The sequence below is a fragment of the Numenius arquata genome, chromosome 8, assembly GCF_964106895.1.
Source record: "Numenius arquata chromosome 8, bNumArq3.hap1.1, whole genome shotgun sequence".
Taxonomy (NCBI): domain Eukaryota; kingdom Metazoa; phylum Chordata; class Aves; order Charadriiformes; family Scolopacidae; genus Numenius; species Numenius arquata.
The window spans coordinates 54,930,897-54,943,816 of record NC_133583.1 but is presented as its reverse complement, the minus strand read 5'-3'; the positions used below and the strand labels follow the sequence as shown (position 1 = coordinate 54,943,816).

The window sequence follows — 12,920 nt, the reverse complement described above, 5'->3', positions numbered from 1 at the left end:
GCGGCGGCGATCTGCTCCTCTCCCCCTCTGCGCGGACGCTGCGAGAAAGCCAATTTGAATGTAAACAGGGCGTGAGGCAGCGCGGGGAGGTGGGTTATAGCGAGGGAACCGGGCTGGCGGTAACACCGGCTCCTGCCCCGCGGAGGTGGGGGGGGCCCTGACCTAGAGCCGCCGCGGAGAGCAGCGGGGGTGGACCTGCGCCCCGGGGGTGGACCTGCGCCCCGGGGGTCGGTGTGACCGTTCTCCTCTCGACGCCGGCTGCTTCGTGCTTGGCAGTTGACTGCTCTGATTCCCACCCCCCCCCTCGCTGGTGAACATAGGAAGGTGACAAGTACCGAGCACACGGGGCAGGGGGGGGGCAGCTGCGCTCAAATTATCGTCTGCCATCGAAGAAGGGGGGGGGGGGGGAGGGGGAAGCGCGCATTTTTAAGGGCCTCATTATGACAATTCTCGGCCAGAAGCAATAGTGCTAACAGTTTTATAAACAAAACCAGGAATGGTAATTTCCCTCAGTGTGAACTCTGGAAATGTATGTATATAAACGACATTCATGTATCCAAATATAGTTGTTTTTCTGCGGACGGAAGGAGTTTATATGCAAAACTTCGAATATTCAGCCAGGCGGCTTATAAATTTCGTGACTAATCGGTGCCTAAAATCCACAGGCTTTGGCGGTGTTGCCTGTTGCAAACTTACTGCAGAATTACACCTGCAAGTTTTACAACAGCAAGACATCATTTTTTTTGTCGTTTTACAGTTCAGAATAAGGCCCCCATCTTCTGTTAATCACGCCATATAACGATAATAATTAAGTACAGCGTAGCCGGGGCGCTGCAGGCCTGCGGCGAATAAAGCTGCCCGGCCAGAAAATGCCGTCAAACCTCCCGCACCGCGCGGGTCCGTCAAAAATCTTTGCAGAAATCAGCACGTTAATCCTAATCTCTCAAGAATAAAAAAGATACTCCCCCTAAACCAGAAAAAGTTGCCCCGATCGGCTCCAAAATCAGCAGCCAAAACACCTTCTGGAGGGAGATTTTATCACCAAGCATCTCAAGGAGTGAAAGAAGCGGGTGTCACCCCGGCTCCTTAATTTGTCTGTCACTCGTTGGAGGGGAAAAAAAGCCACCTGGAGTGGCGGGGAGCAAGGGGTTGTGAGAAGGAGAATAGAAACTTTCGCTGTGACTTGAACGTGAACTTCCTGCGATGCAGGGCACGTGGAGCTTTTCACCTTTTCTTCACGTTCTGGATCAAATCCTTCCTGTTTTGATCTAATATAGATATCGTTATTTAACATATGACTGTGCTAGACGTGAGCGCCGTCGTAACTAATCTTGACAACATACCTATAGCTTCGATTCGTGCCAGGAATTAATTGGCTTCAATCCAATTACTAAAACTTGCTTTTAAGCCTTTATTATAGTTACTCTCGAGTAATGTGTGGGTGGATTTGTTTGTAATTTAGCATAGGCTGCCCCTGGCATTGCACCATACTTCGTACCTAGCACAGAACTGTCTGTACCATCAAACTGGGGGAAAAAAAAAAAAAAGGGCAGGTGTGAGGGCAATTACTTTATCATCTCTCGGCTCGGTGGTGGGGAGCTCGAATTGTTAAGCCAACAAGTCAGCGGGCAATAAAAACCTCTTGGCAAGCCCTGCCAACATAAACCAGAGCAGGAACACGATAAAATATAACATTAAACTTCTCTGACACCCTGGCTTTGCATCGCAAGTGGCTTCAGCCCGCCTGGAGACCCTGCACGCCCCCGCCGCCGCCAGACACCCGCGCCCGGCGCTGCCCGGCAGCAAACAGGCTCTAAACAATTCCCAGTGGTAATTTTTCTTGGGAACACCGACTCTCCCGAAGGTATAGTTCAGCTTTTAATAAGTCTCTGCCTCTCCCTTCGGAGGCAGCCCGGGGCCGCGGTGGGCGGTCAGGTTGTGCCCCCCTTCCCCGCAGCAGGGAGCTCGCCGAGTCCCAGAAACTCGTGTAAAACCCTCGCGGACGGAAGAGAAAAAAACCCCAAACAATAAAGAACTGTGTTTCTTAAAACCGGCAAAATAACTTGATTCAAAGATGCCATCATGTAGCTTTATTAGCCGATAGGAAAGGTCCTTGAGGTATCTGTGACCTTAGGTAGCTGCGACACCCATACAAAAGAGCTGAACAAACCACGCTGGAGTAATTAGCAAACTGATGTCCGAATGCATGTGTGTTCAACGTCAGTGCTCAAGGGGTAGGTGTACGGCACCAGGTTGCAGGAGGAAGACTTAAAGCGCATTAATTACAGCTAGATTCGCATTACTTAAAAAAACCCCACCCAGATTTATTTGCGGTGTATAATCCAATTGCATCTTACAGTGCTGGAGTGAGGGCCGCTGTGCAGATCACGGTCTGGTGGCTCAGAAACCTGCGGAAAAACGCGTTTCCTCCTTTTGAGAGAAGTACGAAGATGGGGAAAACCACCGCTTTACCAAGCCCCCCTGCCCCGGGGAGGTTCGGGTCGCTCGGCGAGCACAGAGTTACCGGCTGCCGGAGCAGACGCCAACGGCGCTGGGGGCCGAGCCGCTGCCTTCCCTGATGCCACCGCGATCCCGCCCGCTCCTCCCTCCCGGGGTCGCGGATGGAAGCCCCGCTCCCGCCGGAGCCAACAGCAGCCCTTGTTTCCCCGCACCGGACGGCGGGCCCGCTGCAGCCGGGGCCCCGCCGACCCCTTAGGCCGCAGCCGCCGGCGGGGAGCCCAGCCGGGCCGCCCCGCGCCGCCGCCGGGCCCGGGGAGCGGGGGCGGGAGAGGGGATCAGCCCGCGGGGGCAGCGCTGCCCCCGGCCGAACTGAGCTGCCCCACCCGCTCGCAGGCCGGGCCGCGGCCGTTGCCCCCCCCCCCGCCTCCCGGGAAGCTGAGGCAGTCCGTTCCCTCAGGAAAGGCCTACGCGCGGGCCGCCGCTCGCCCGGACCGGCCGCCGGTGGCGCGGGCACCTTCTGCCGGGCGGCGGAGGGGGCTCCTGGCGCACCCCATTCCCTTCCCGCGGCGGCCGGTGCCGGTGCTGGGACCGCGGTCACGGTCACGGCGGGCCGCCGGAACGGCGCCGCCCCCCCCCCCCGCGCCTTCCCTCCCCCGGCTTCGCTTGACAGGAGGGTGGTCACGTGCCGGCCGCAAAGCGCCTCTTTGCGACCTCAATGACAGGCAAAATGTGCGACAGGCGCTGTGGAGGCAGGGAGGGAGCGGCGCTGCCTCCTCCTCCTCCTCCGCCTCCCCGGGCCAGCAGCTGAGGCAGCGCTGCCCGCTCCCGGCCCCGGCCCGCTTCCCGGCCCCCTGCCCGCTTCTCTCCTCCCCTCCTCGGCCCGCCGTCGCGCCCCGGCCGCCGCCGAGCTGCCAGGCGGGGCAGCCCCCGGGAGGCGCCGCGGGAGCCTGAGAGGAACCCGGCGCCTCGATGAGCTCCTAAGCTCCCACCCTGCCCCGTCCTCGCCGGCAGCAGCTCCAGGTGCGCGGGGTCAGAGCGGAGCCGGGGACGCAGCTGGCTGCAATGGCGTCCAACATGGACCGAGAAATGATATTGGCTGATTTCCAGGTAAATTTCAAGCCGCCGCCACACAACCGTGGCCTCTCTTGCTGCTTTTCTCTTTCTCCTCGTTGCTGTGCTGCTTGTTCTTTGTGGGAAGGTCCAGGGCGGTGGGTGTGAAGCCCACCCTCCAAAGCCTCCGCTCTTTCTTTCTTTCTTTCTCTTTTTTTTTTGGTCAGAAATGGGGAAACGTGCCCTCTTCTCTCAAGGTGTGTGAACAAAAATGTCTTCTTTAATTTAGAGAGTTTCAGTTTTTAATAAAAAGCTTTTTCATCCACTTTGCTTATTCCAACCCTCTACAACCACCGAGGCCCTGGGACAGCTGTGTGCCAGCTCACTTGGAGAAGGCAAATACCGGGGAGGATACAAAACTCATCTCTCCTCATGATTTGTCACGGTGTTTGTAATGAATCACTTACTGGTACTACAGATTAACGCTGAACAGAGGTGTTTTCATTATAATATCAACACTAACTTCATGGTTGCCTCAGCCTATGACTGTTGTAATGACAGTAAAACTCTTCCCACCCCATTCTAAACAACAACATGTTTGTGTAGAAAGGAAGAATATGTCCTTAAAAGTTGTTTGTTACCTTCCCTCCTCCCTGCAAAAGGGCTATAATTTAACCTCAAACTTTTAAATCTTATTCCCAGAATAAAGGCTTTCTCTAAATAAAAGCAATGTGTTCAGGAGCCTGGTTAATCTTTCCTGTATTTTGCTTCTTAATATTGCTTGTTTTTATATTGTTTTTCTAAGAGCAAGTAAACAAGTAGAAGATACCTGCATTTGAAATAGTGGAGAGAGCCAAAAGCAGCTTGGAAGGGTATCAGATTATATTTGAATGAATCCTTTTAATGTTTGCTCTTCGATCAATGGTTTTTTTTAAGCTTTGTCCATTTTTCAGTGGTTGTTCTTACATGGAAAGGCTCCTGGAGGTTCTTGGAACTGAGTTGTAAAACTGCTGTCTATATGTTCAAACTTCTTATAAGACTGTTTTTTCAGCTGTTAGCAGTGAAACTATTTCATTTAGTTTAAAAAAAAAAAAGTAATCCCTTAATTCACTCTGTATGTTTGTTTAACAAGAATGTTTCTTTGGAATTACAGGTAGGGTGACTGTAGTGTACATTATGTAATTCCTCCTTTGCACAAGGTGTCCAGTATCTCACTGACTTAACACACGGAGTTCCCAGTTGATAACAGGGGAGTGTTTTCCCTGTTCTGTACCTGAGTATCTTACACCCATATTTATCAAAATGTTTAACAAATGCTTCTGTGATTAACCTTTATTTTGTTGTGCTTGGCGATACTCTTGTGTGTGTAAGGAGTGACGTCTTAATTTTAAGGCTGGAGTTTCAGAAAGGAGTTCTTCCAGTAACAATACACTGGGTAAAAAGAGACTGGGACTCCAATTCTGCACTCATACTGGTGGGAGATAGACTGTTATGGAGTCCTACAGTATTAGCTGAAACAGGTTTACATTCAGGAATCCCAGATGATGATGAAGTTAGTGGCTGGTGAATGTAAGATTTATTTTCTTTTTTAATAGAGTTTTCAGTCTGTATCCACTTTCCAAGTTTTTAGGGTCAATGCTATTTTGCAGTTCTCCAGTATTTTTCTTCTTGGGCTTTGAAACCAATTAATAAAGGTATAAAAGCAACTGCAGTGTTTGGTACCCTGAAGACAAGTGAGTATTACTGCAAACTTGCAGATGGGCGGTGGAGTCATGGAAACCGGTTGTGGATCAAGGATGACGCTTTGTCTGAACCTAGGAAATATTTTATCATGTAACAATGTTTATTTGAAAAAAAAACCTAAACCTTTTCTTCTTGTATTTCAGCTGTTTCATTTTTCTGTTTCATCCTTTTTTTTTTTTTTTATGCTGCTAAAGCTTCAGATTAGCAAAGGAAAATGTCAGTCATTATTAGGCCTCATATCCTTAGGCTGTTGCAAAACGGTAAAGGATTTGGGTTATTCTAAATACTTGATGGAATTTACAACTCATTCACTAAGAATTTAAAATGGAAAATAAAACACTATGCGCAAAGTAATTCTGTGTGATTTTTCCATTCCATATTTCCTGTACCTTTTAATCAATAAATATGTTTCTCAGAGTTCTGCTGCCATCTTCTATATTTGCGTGAGGTATCTTGTTGAAGAATGTTGTGCGCTCTGGAAATTTTAAAAGAAATTCTTTGTAGTTTTGTTCAGTTAATCTTTGCTGAATTAAATTAGGAGGGAAACGTCCATCACCGTTTCACACTCGCCTTTCCCAAGTTACTTTTAAGAGGGATAGAGCAGTGGTCTTTGAACGTTTAAAACTTGAAAGGGTTTTTCTTCCTCATAAGAAATTTTTCGGTGAAGTCATGATTATACCGATATTTAGTGCTTTTGTGAAGCTTTCATGGATTTATTTGTATCTTTCAAAGCCAGTAGGGATTTTGCCATTGATTTCAACTAGAGCTGGATCTCATATTGCATTTGGTTTTTCCTTTTAACTCTGATTGTTATAACAGGTTACCTCTGTGTTCTGAGGTACTAAAGAGAAATACTTTAAAAAATATTTTGTATATATGCATATGTATACATACAAGCATTGGATAATTTTATAAAATATTTTAACTGTGGAGTAAAACACAGTAAGTGATCTACCAAAATATTTTTTTCTTAATGTCTCCAAACAATTTAAGCCTGTTATGTGTGGTTTATAATTATTTTCTTTCCCTCTCCTTTTTTAATGAGGTTACTGTACGCTACCGAGGGAGTACAAAGTACGTATTCATGCATGTGGGCTGTATAAGCAACCTGTCTAACTTTTCCTTCTTAGGTCCTCGCTTAGGAAAGATTATGCAGAAGCTTAGCTTTATACATGAGTAGTCTCATTGTTTTCAGTGGAAGCAGCTAAAGTAGTGGAGTTAAGCGCACAAACAAGTTTTAGCTGTTTTACTAAATGCAATTCAGAATTTCTCCACAAAGTGTCATTGGCATATAGGAAAAACTCCATAGGAAAAACCCCAACAACTTGTGTTTGTAGCATAAATTCTTTAAAAAGGTAACTGCATGTGAATTGGTAAAAGTGTGATGCTGCAACATGCCTCACCTACTGGGGGAAATAAGGGCGTATAATTTCTACCCGTTTTTGTTAATATCTCTGTTGTTCTTTTGTTGTGTTTAACTGCAAAATGTTCCTCCATCTCCAGTGGGATACCCAGGTACTCACGTGATACAAATATATTAATGATTGTGATATATATTCAGTTTGGGGCTTGAAGAGAATTGCTCTCACAGTGTATTGATCCACTTTTCGCTATAAACAAAATAGATTGTGTGTTTTTTCTTTTTAAATTGCAAACTTTAGTTGTGCTGAACTTAGTTAAATTGGCATAGTTAAACTGTTCAGGAATGAAAAACAATCTTAGAGTATTGGCAAGAGTGTCAGGCATTGACATTTTTGTACGCTGGCACCTTTATTTTTGTTTTTACAGCTTCGCTTCGGGCGGTGACTAGAATTAGCAAGAACATCTTTTTGTCGTTATGAGTTATGTCCACCTGTAGGACCGCTTCCTTCGTGCTACGTGATCATCTTCACAACAATTCTAAATGTAGAGGGGGCCTAAGGGTTGGAGTATTGTGGGAGTTGCCAGCCCCTGGGGGGCTGTATTTTACAAGACTATCTGGCACATGGAGCTTCAGAAGGAAATTTTTCATAGAATTCTCACTTTTTGTTGACTAAATAAATAAACAGCTCGAGATTTGGTCTGGGTGGGAAGACTTCAGAGTGGAATGGCACAACTCAAAAATCCTTGCTTTCATCGAAACAACAGATATCTAATAGTTTTCTTCTTCCTTCTGTCTTCTGGCTGTGTTCATTGTGAAACACAGTTATGTGAGGTTTTTTTTGCTTTTTACAATTTTTTTTTTTTAAATGAGTTGTAGGCTATTTTGGTATGATTCAGACACATGTATATAAAAATATCTTTTTTTCAAACTTCACCTTTGTGTCAACCTTTTTCATAAAAACAGAGGTTTGTGGGAGGAGCAAGGGGGAATTGGGAAGGAAGAACCTCATTGCCATCAGTTACAGAAGAGGTGAGAAAGCATGCTAGATAATCATGTTTTCAGTTATAAGATTGACCATGACATTGATACATCAGCTTATTATTTCTTTATTTTTTTAACTATAATTCAAACTACTTGTTTCCTTCTGGAATGGCTAAAATTAAAGAAAAACAGTGCTATTAAGTATCTGTTTCCAGAGGCCCCTTCCAACCCCATATGATTCTGTGATCTGACAAGATGTATTTTAAAACATCTTCAAAAAAGTGGGTTTAGCTTGTTTTTTTTTTCTCTTTTTTTTTGTGATTATGAAAAACATCTGTTTCCGTCAGCCCTGTACAAGATTATCTCTGTTATGCACACTGCTTTCACTGACAGTCTATGTGCAGAGTTTACAAGTGGATTAATTTTTGTGGGGGGGATGGTACTAAGGGAGCTTTGCTTTCTTCTGTGTGTGTCGGCATGATGGCTCGGGTTTTCTGTCACTTTTAAGTTATTGCCAGTATGAAAATTTGGTGGGTGAAAGAGGTAGGGCAGATACAGGAATAGCTTTGAGTCAGCACCCTTGATTCTTGCCCTGGACTGTGACTTATGCTGGGGGCTGGGAAGAGTCTTTCAACCATTTTCTGTAAGAGTAAACCATCCACTAAAGGGTTTTGAACAGATAGCAAAGTTGATATCTTCAGCATTGATTTCTGAAAGAGATTGTGTTGTTTTGTCATCAAGGCATTGGAGCAGAAAGGGCTGTTCTTCATTTCTCGGCAGACTTTCTGTGAACAAGGCCCTCAGCAAAAGATAGGTGCTGAAGAAACTCCCAGTCAAAGTTTAAATCTTTGGAAAGTGCTCTCCAACTTATGTTTAAAGCTCTCAGAGGCCTACATTTTCATCAGAAAGTCACCTTAGGTGCCTAAATATCTGGTTTTATATGCGTTCAGATCTGTCTGAGCTTAAACCCTCAGTCTTGCTCATACAAAACCATTCTTTTGTGTGGTCTCTCCGTAGGGTATAATGCAGTGGGTGCTCCCAGAGCATGCCAGCTGGACTGAGCCCTGCAGCTCTCTCCACAGTAGTTGGAAGGAAATCCAGTACACTGTAGATGAGAAATCAGGGCTTGGGAGAGACAGGTTTGTTTCTTCATCCCCTCATACAGGGTATCTTTAGGTAAAAGCTGACTCTGCCAAGATTCTGTGAGGCACCAAGATGCTCAGCACTGCTTCATCCGGCCTTTTATGTGGATATAGGTTACTATATCCTTAGCTACATTTTGAAGTATTTAACAAGGCTGTTTCTCAGCGTAATAAAAGAGGACCTTACTACACCATAGGATGTCAAAGTTCATACCTATGAGGCCTCTTAATTTACATTTTGGTTAGAATTCCTTTTAATCCTTGTTGCTTTTTATCACGTCTTATAATTTTGTGCATTGCACAGTCAGTAACAGCACTGGAACTGGTAGTTGGACCTCTTGGTTTGCAACACAATTGGTTTTGTTTGCTGTAAATGGCCTTGGGGGCAAGAGACATGATAAAAGCATACTGCATGCTTAGTGTGTTTTAGTTTGGTTATTTTGATTGTCATTGTCTGCTACCAAGACCATTGCTTATATTATGTTGTTCTTTGTGTGTTTCTGAAGAATCAACAGTTTAATTTCTTTAGAAACTTTTAGACTTGACTGTAATCCCGAAGCTCACGTTCGTTAGAACAAAGCTAGTTTGATTTACTAATACCTTTCTGGTCTTTGAACTGGAGGTGAAGTGGATTCCAGAGTCACAAATAAGAAACCGGAGTAAGAGTGGTGTCGGTTTACCAACCTGATAACTTTGGATATTTCCACTGAGAGCTCTTCAAGGAAAAGCCAGCTAATTTCTCTTCTGTAAGGACAGATAGTTAATTAGAAATACTATCTGACATTTATAGAGGAGAAACAGGATCCTATGATTTGTGTGTGTTACAGCCCTGCTGTAAGAACCTAAATAGTTTACCACTGGAGCAGAGATTCACCATCAGAAAGAGTTTTATACTGTTGTTTTCATTCAATTACCTTGAAAAGACTCTTCGCATCGTAGTAATCATGTCACCATTTCCATCAGCCCATTCATGTAGGTATTTGGGTTAGTAGGTCACTGAAACAGATTGAGAGGTGGTAGCTGTAGGATCCTTTTTCAAATGCCATGACAACTAATACTAATTATAATATAGAAATTATTAATTATATGTACTCCCAGAGGCTAGGAATGTGCTTTCATTGAAAAGTAATGTGAAAGTTATTTGGCACATTGGAAATAAAATGTGGCTAATATTTCTTGGTAAGCAAAGATCATTTACAGTAAACACACTTACTGCGTTCATACTTCTGTGTGGAAGGAGGATGAGGATTTGAGCGAGTTGCTACATGTCTGAAGAGGTCCTGAGAGGCTCCCGTCTTAAGAGTATTGCATTGGTGCTGGAAAGTCTGAAAGGGTAGAATTTCTCCCTCTATTAAGCAGTTCTCCTGGTTCAGTTACCATTGCAAGCCTAGTTTTCATGCATTTCCCCACTAGAAGCAAGAGTTAATGGCTTATTAAAGGCATATATTTGGTATGATTTCATATTTTTCTAATCAGTGGATAAATTTGTGCATTTGTGGGGCAGCCATTAGATGAGTCCTTTCTTTTAACTACTGTAAGAACTCAAAAGCCTGGGGAAGTACCTAACATTTTACTCGTCCCTCATGATTTGGATGAAAGGAAGTGACATGCTTACTGGCTGGATTGATACCTACTAATTACGCCCATTTTTTAGAGTTGACTAGAGAAATGTGTAATTGCAAAAACAAACTGCTCGAAGAGGAAGCCAAAGCCCTAATGTATGCATTACATGTTGTTTGGTCTATCAAAGTAGTCATCTACTGGTCCTCTATGTTTAACTGGTTGAGCAGGTCTTTGTTCTGCAGGAGTAGTTATGCTTTCAAAAGATAATTCATTAAAGCTGAAGTTCTTAAGAGATGTTTTGAAACTAGACCAGAGTACGTTAGCCCTTGAGTTATTTTATATAGGTTTCATGTTTTACCTGTTGCAGGAAACAATTTGTAAAGACAAGAACTCTTGAGTCACTTCTATTTTTTATTTTTTTTTTTTTTTAAAGGTCAGGTTGTTTTTGTGAGCAAATATCAAAGGTGCCATATCAGCTCAGATCGAAGAACCAGCTGGCCTAATGTCTCATCTGCAGCAGTGACTGGTCCTTAGGAAAGAGACGAAAGAAACAGAATTTGAATGGATTTGCCTCATCCTAATTTCTGGAAGTCAGCACTTTAAGAGCTTGATAATGGGGTTTTTTATAAGCCTTTCGAAAAAAAACTGTGTCAGCTTGAGTTAGTCTTGCATTCTTTAGAGACATCTGAGTGGTTTTATTATATGTGAGTATGCTCTATAGAAGCTGTGTTCACTTTTCCTCAGTATGTTATGTATATTAATGTATAAACTAATTTTTTTAAATATACTTCATTGGAATTTCTGCTATTTCTTATGATACAGAAGTCAAATTTGTCTGAACTGTATAAATCTTAACCCCTCCTGGTTTGCACCCTAATAAAATTCACCAGAAAGCTAATGTCAGCACTGTGGGAAAATGAGGTTAATTTAACCTTTAAGACTGATTTAAAGAGCAGCCTGTGTTTAAAAAAAAAAAAAAAAAAAAACCAACAAAAAAACCCCAAACCAAAACAAACACTCAAACAAACAAACAAAAAATACCTCAACCCCAAAAAACCCAAACAAACAAAAATTTCCTATTTAAGTTCCTTTAAAATTTTGGGAATTATCATCTATTCCTGGTGACTTGTTCTTTATGTCTCTGCTGACACTTTAGGATGAGAGAGTTCTCTGTAAGGAGCAGCTTTGTTATAGGATGGTCCCTAAGTTCCCCTGTAGTGAATATGAGCGCACAGAATTCATTTAGCTTTTATGATATGCCCTTACCTTATATGAATACTTCTTTAGCATCTTCTTCCTTTGGTTCCACTGACCCTCTGGCAGGCTTCCTTGTCCTGATGCTTTTAAAAGCTTATATAATTTTTATGTCTTTAGAGAAATGGTGGTGGTTTTTTTTTTTTTTTTTTTTCAGTCCTTGTTGACCTGCATTATGGTATGACTTGTGCTGTGATTTGAGTGTTCTTCTATTTTCCCATTTTGGATACCCTTTCCAGGTTTTGAGGAATATGTTCCTTCCTTGTGGTCCTGTTCTTTAACAAAAAAATACCAGTGTCTGTGGAACGTTGAGTAAAATATTTTTTGTATGGGTTAGTACTTGTCCTTTGTGTGCTTATTTACAAAGTGGCTTTTACTTATTCTTTATTTGTTTTTAGGGTTCTACTGCTCTCGGGGCAATGAGGAGAAAGGAGATGACTGCAAATATCCAATAAGGAAAAGTGTTTGTCTGACACCTGCAGTTGTTTTCTATTTTCCATCAGTTTTTCTACTTATGTGATAACGTGTAAGATACTGTAAGAGCAAAAGACTGTGATTCAGGAAATCTTGAGGTTTTTGCCTTCATTGACATACTTGTATTGAAGTATTAAAAAAGCACAGAAACTTTGGGATAATCCTAACTAAAGCTTTTTGTAGTTGTTGGCTAAAGGCTGTCTTCAGTCCTCTGGGAAGACAAATGGGTTTAGTAGTCCAGAGTACTAATTAATGGGTACTGACTTTTGTTTTGTTTTGGTTTTTAATTCAGTTTGAGCACTGCTCTTTGTATGTAGTGCATGTGGCTTAAACGCTGGAGTGGTAGCATGGGGCTTGGGAAACTAGAGTTCATGTCTTGGCTCAGCTCATGGGCTTCCTAGGGATGTGTCTTCATGGTATTCTGGAAGCCGAATTTGCTCCAGAGTCTTGAGAGTGTTCAAAGTCTGCTGGAAACCATTTGAAAGTGGTTAGCGTGGTGCCAAGTTAGCTAGTTCTGCTAAGAAGTGGTTAGAGCTTCATGCTACCAGTTTAGACTTTGTACCCTGCTGGCTTTGTTCAGAAGGCTTGCAGTCATCTCAGAGCATGGGCAAAGTTCACTCTTGTCTGCTTGGTAACTAACAGGTAGAAATGTCTTCTGTGACCTTCAGAAGTAATGTTTTTTTTCTCTGTTGTTTTACCCCTACTATTCCTCCTGTAGAAAGGGACTAAGGCTCCTTACCTGACATTTTGCTGAAGGTGGTACTCAAATAGTAGAACGATGAAGTTTGCAAATAGTTGGGGGTGGGATTTGAAATGCATTGGGCAAATCTTTAGGCTGGCATATCTCGATTTCTGGTATTGGTAAGTGTGTTAGCTTGCTTATTAAGTGA

The 12,920-nt window shown here is 43.3% G+C and overlaps 1 protein-coding gene across 1 annotated transcript in view; it reads left to right on the top strand.

Moving 5' to 3' along the window:
* Nucleotides 1–3,166: 3,166 nt before the first annotated feature.
* The window catches only part of FAF1 (Fas associated factor 1), a 170,766-nt gene continuing 161,012 nt past the window's right edge, over nucleotides 3,167–12,920 (top strand). Inside the window, exon 1 of the mRNA XM_074152657.1 lies at nucleotides 3,167–3,567. Coding sequence (XP_074008758.1) covers nucleotides 3,523–3,567 — 45 coding nt within the window. The 5' untranslated portion in view covers nucleotides 3,167–3,522. The remainder of the gene's footprint in view (nucleotides 3,568–12,920) is intronic.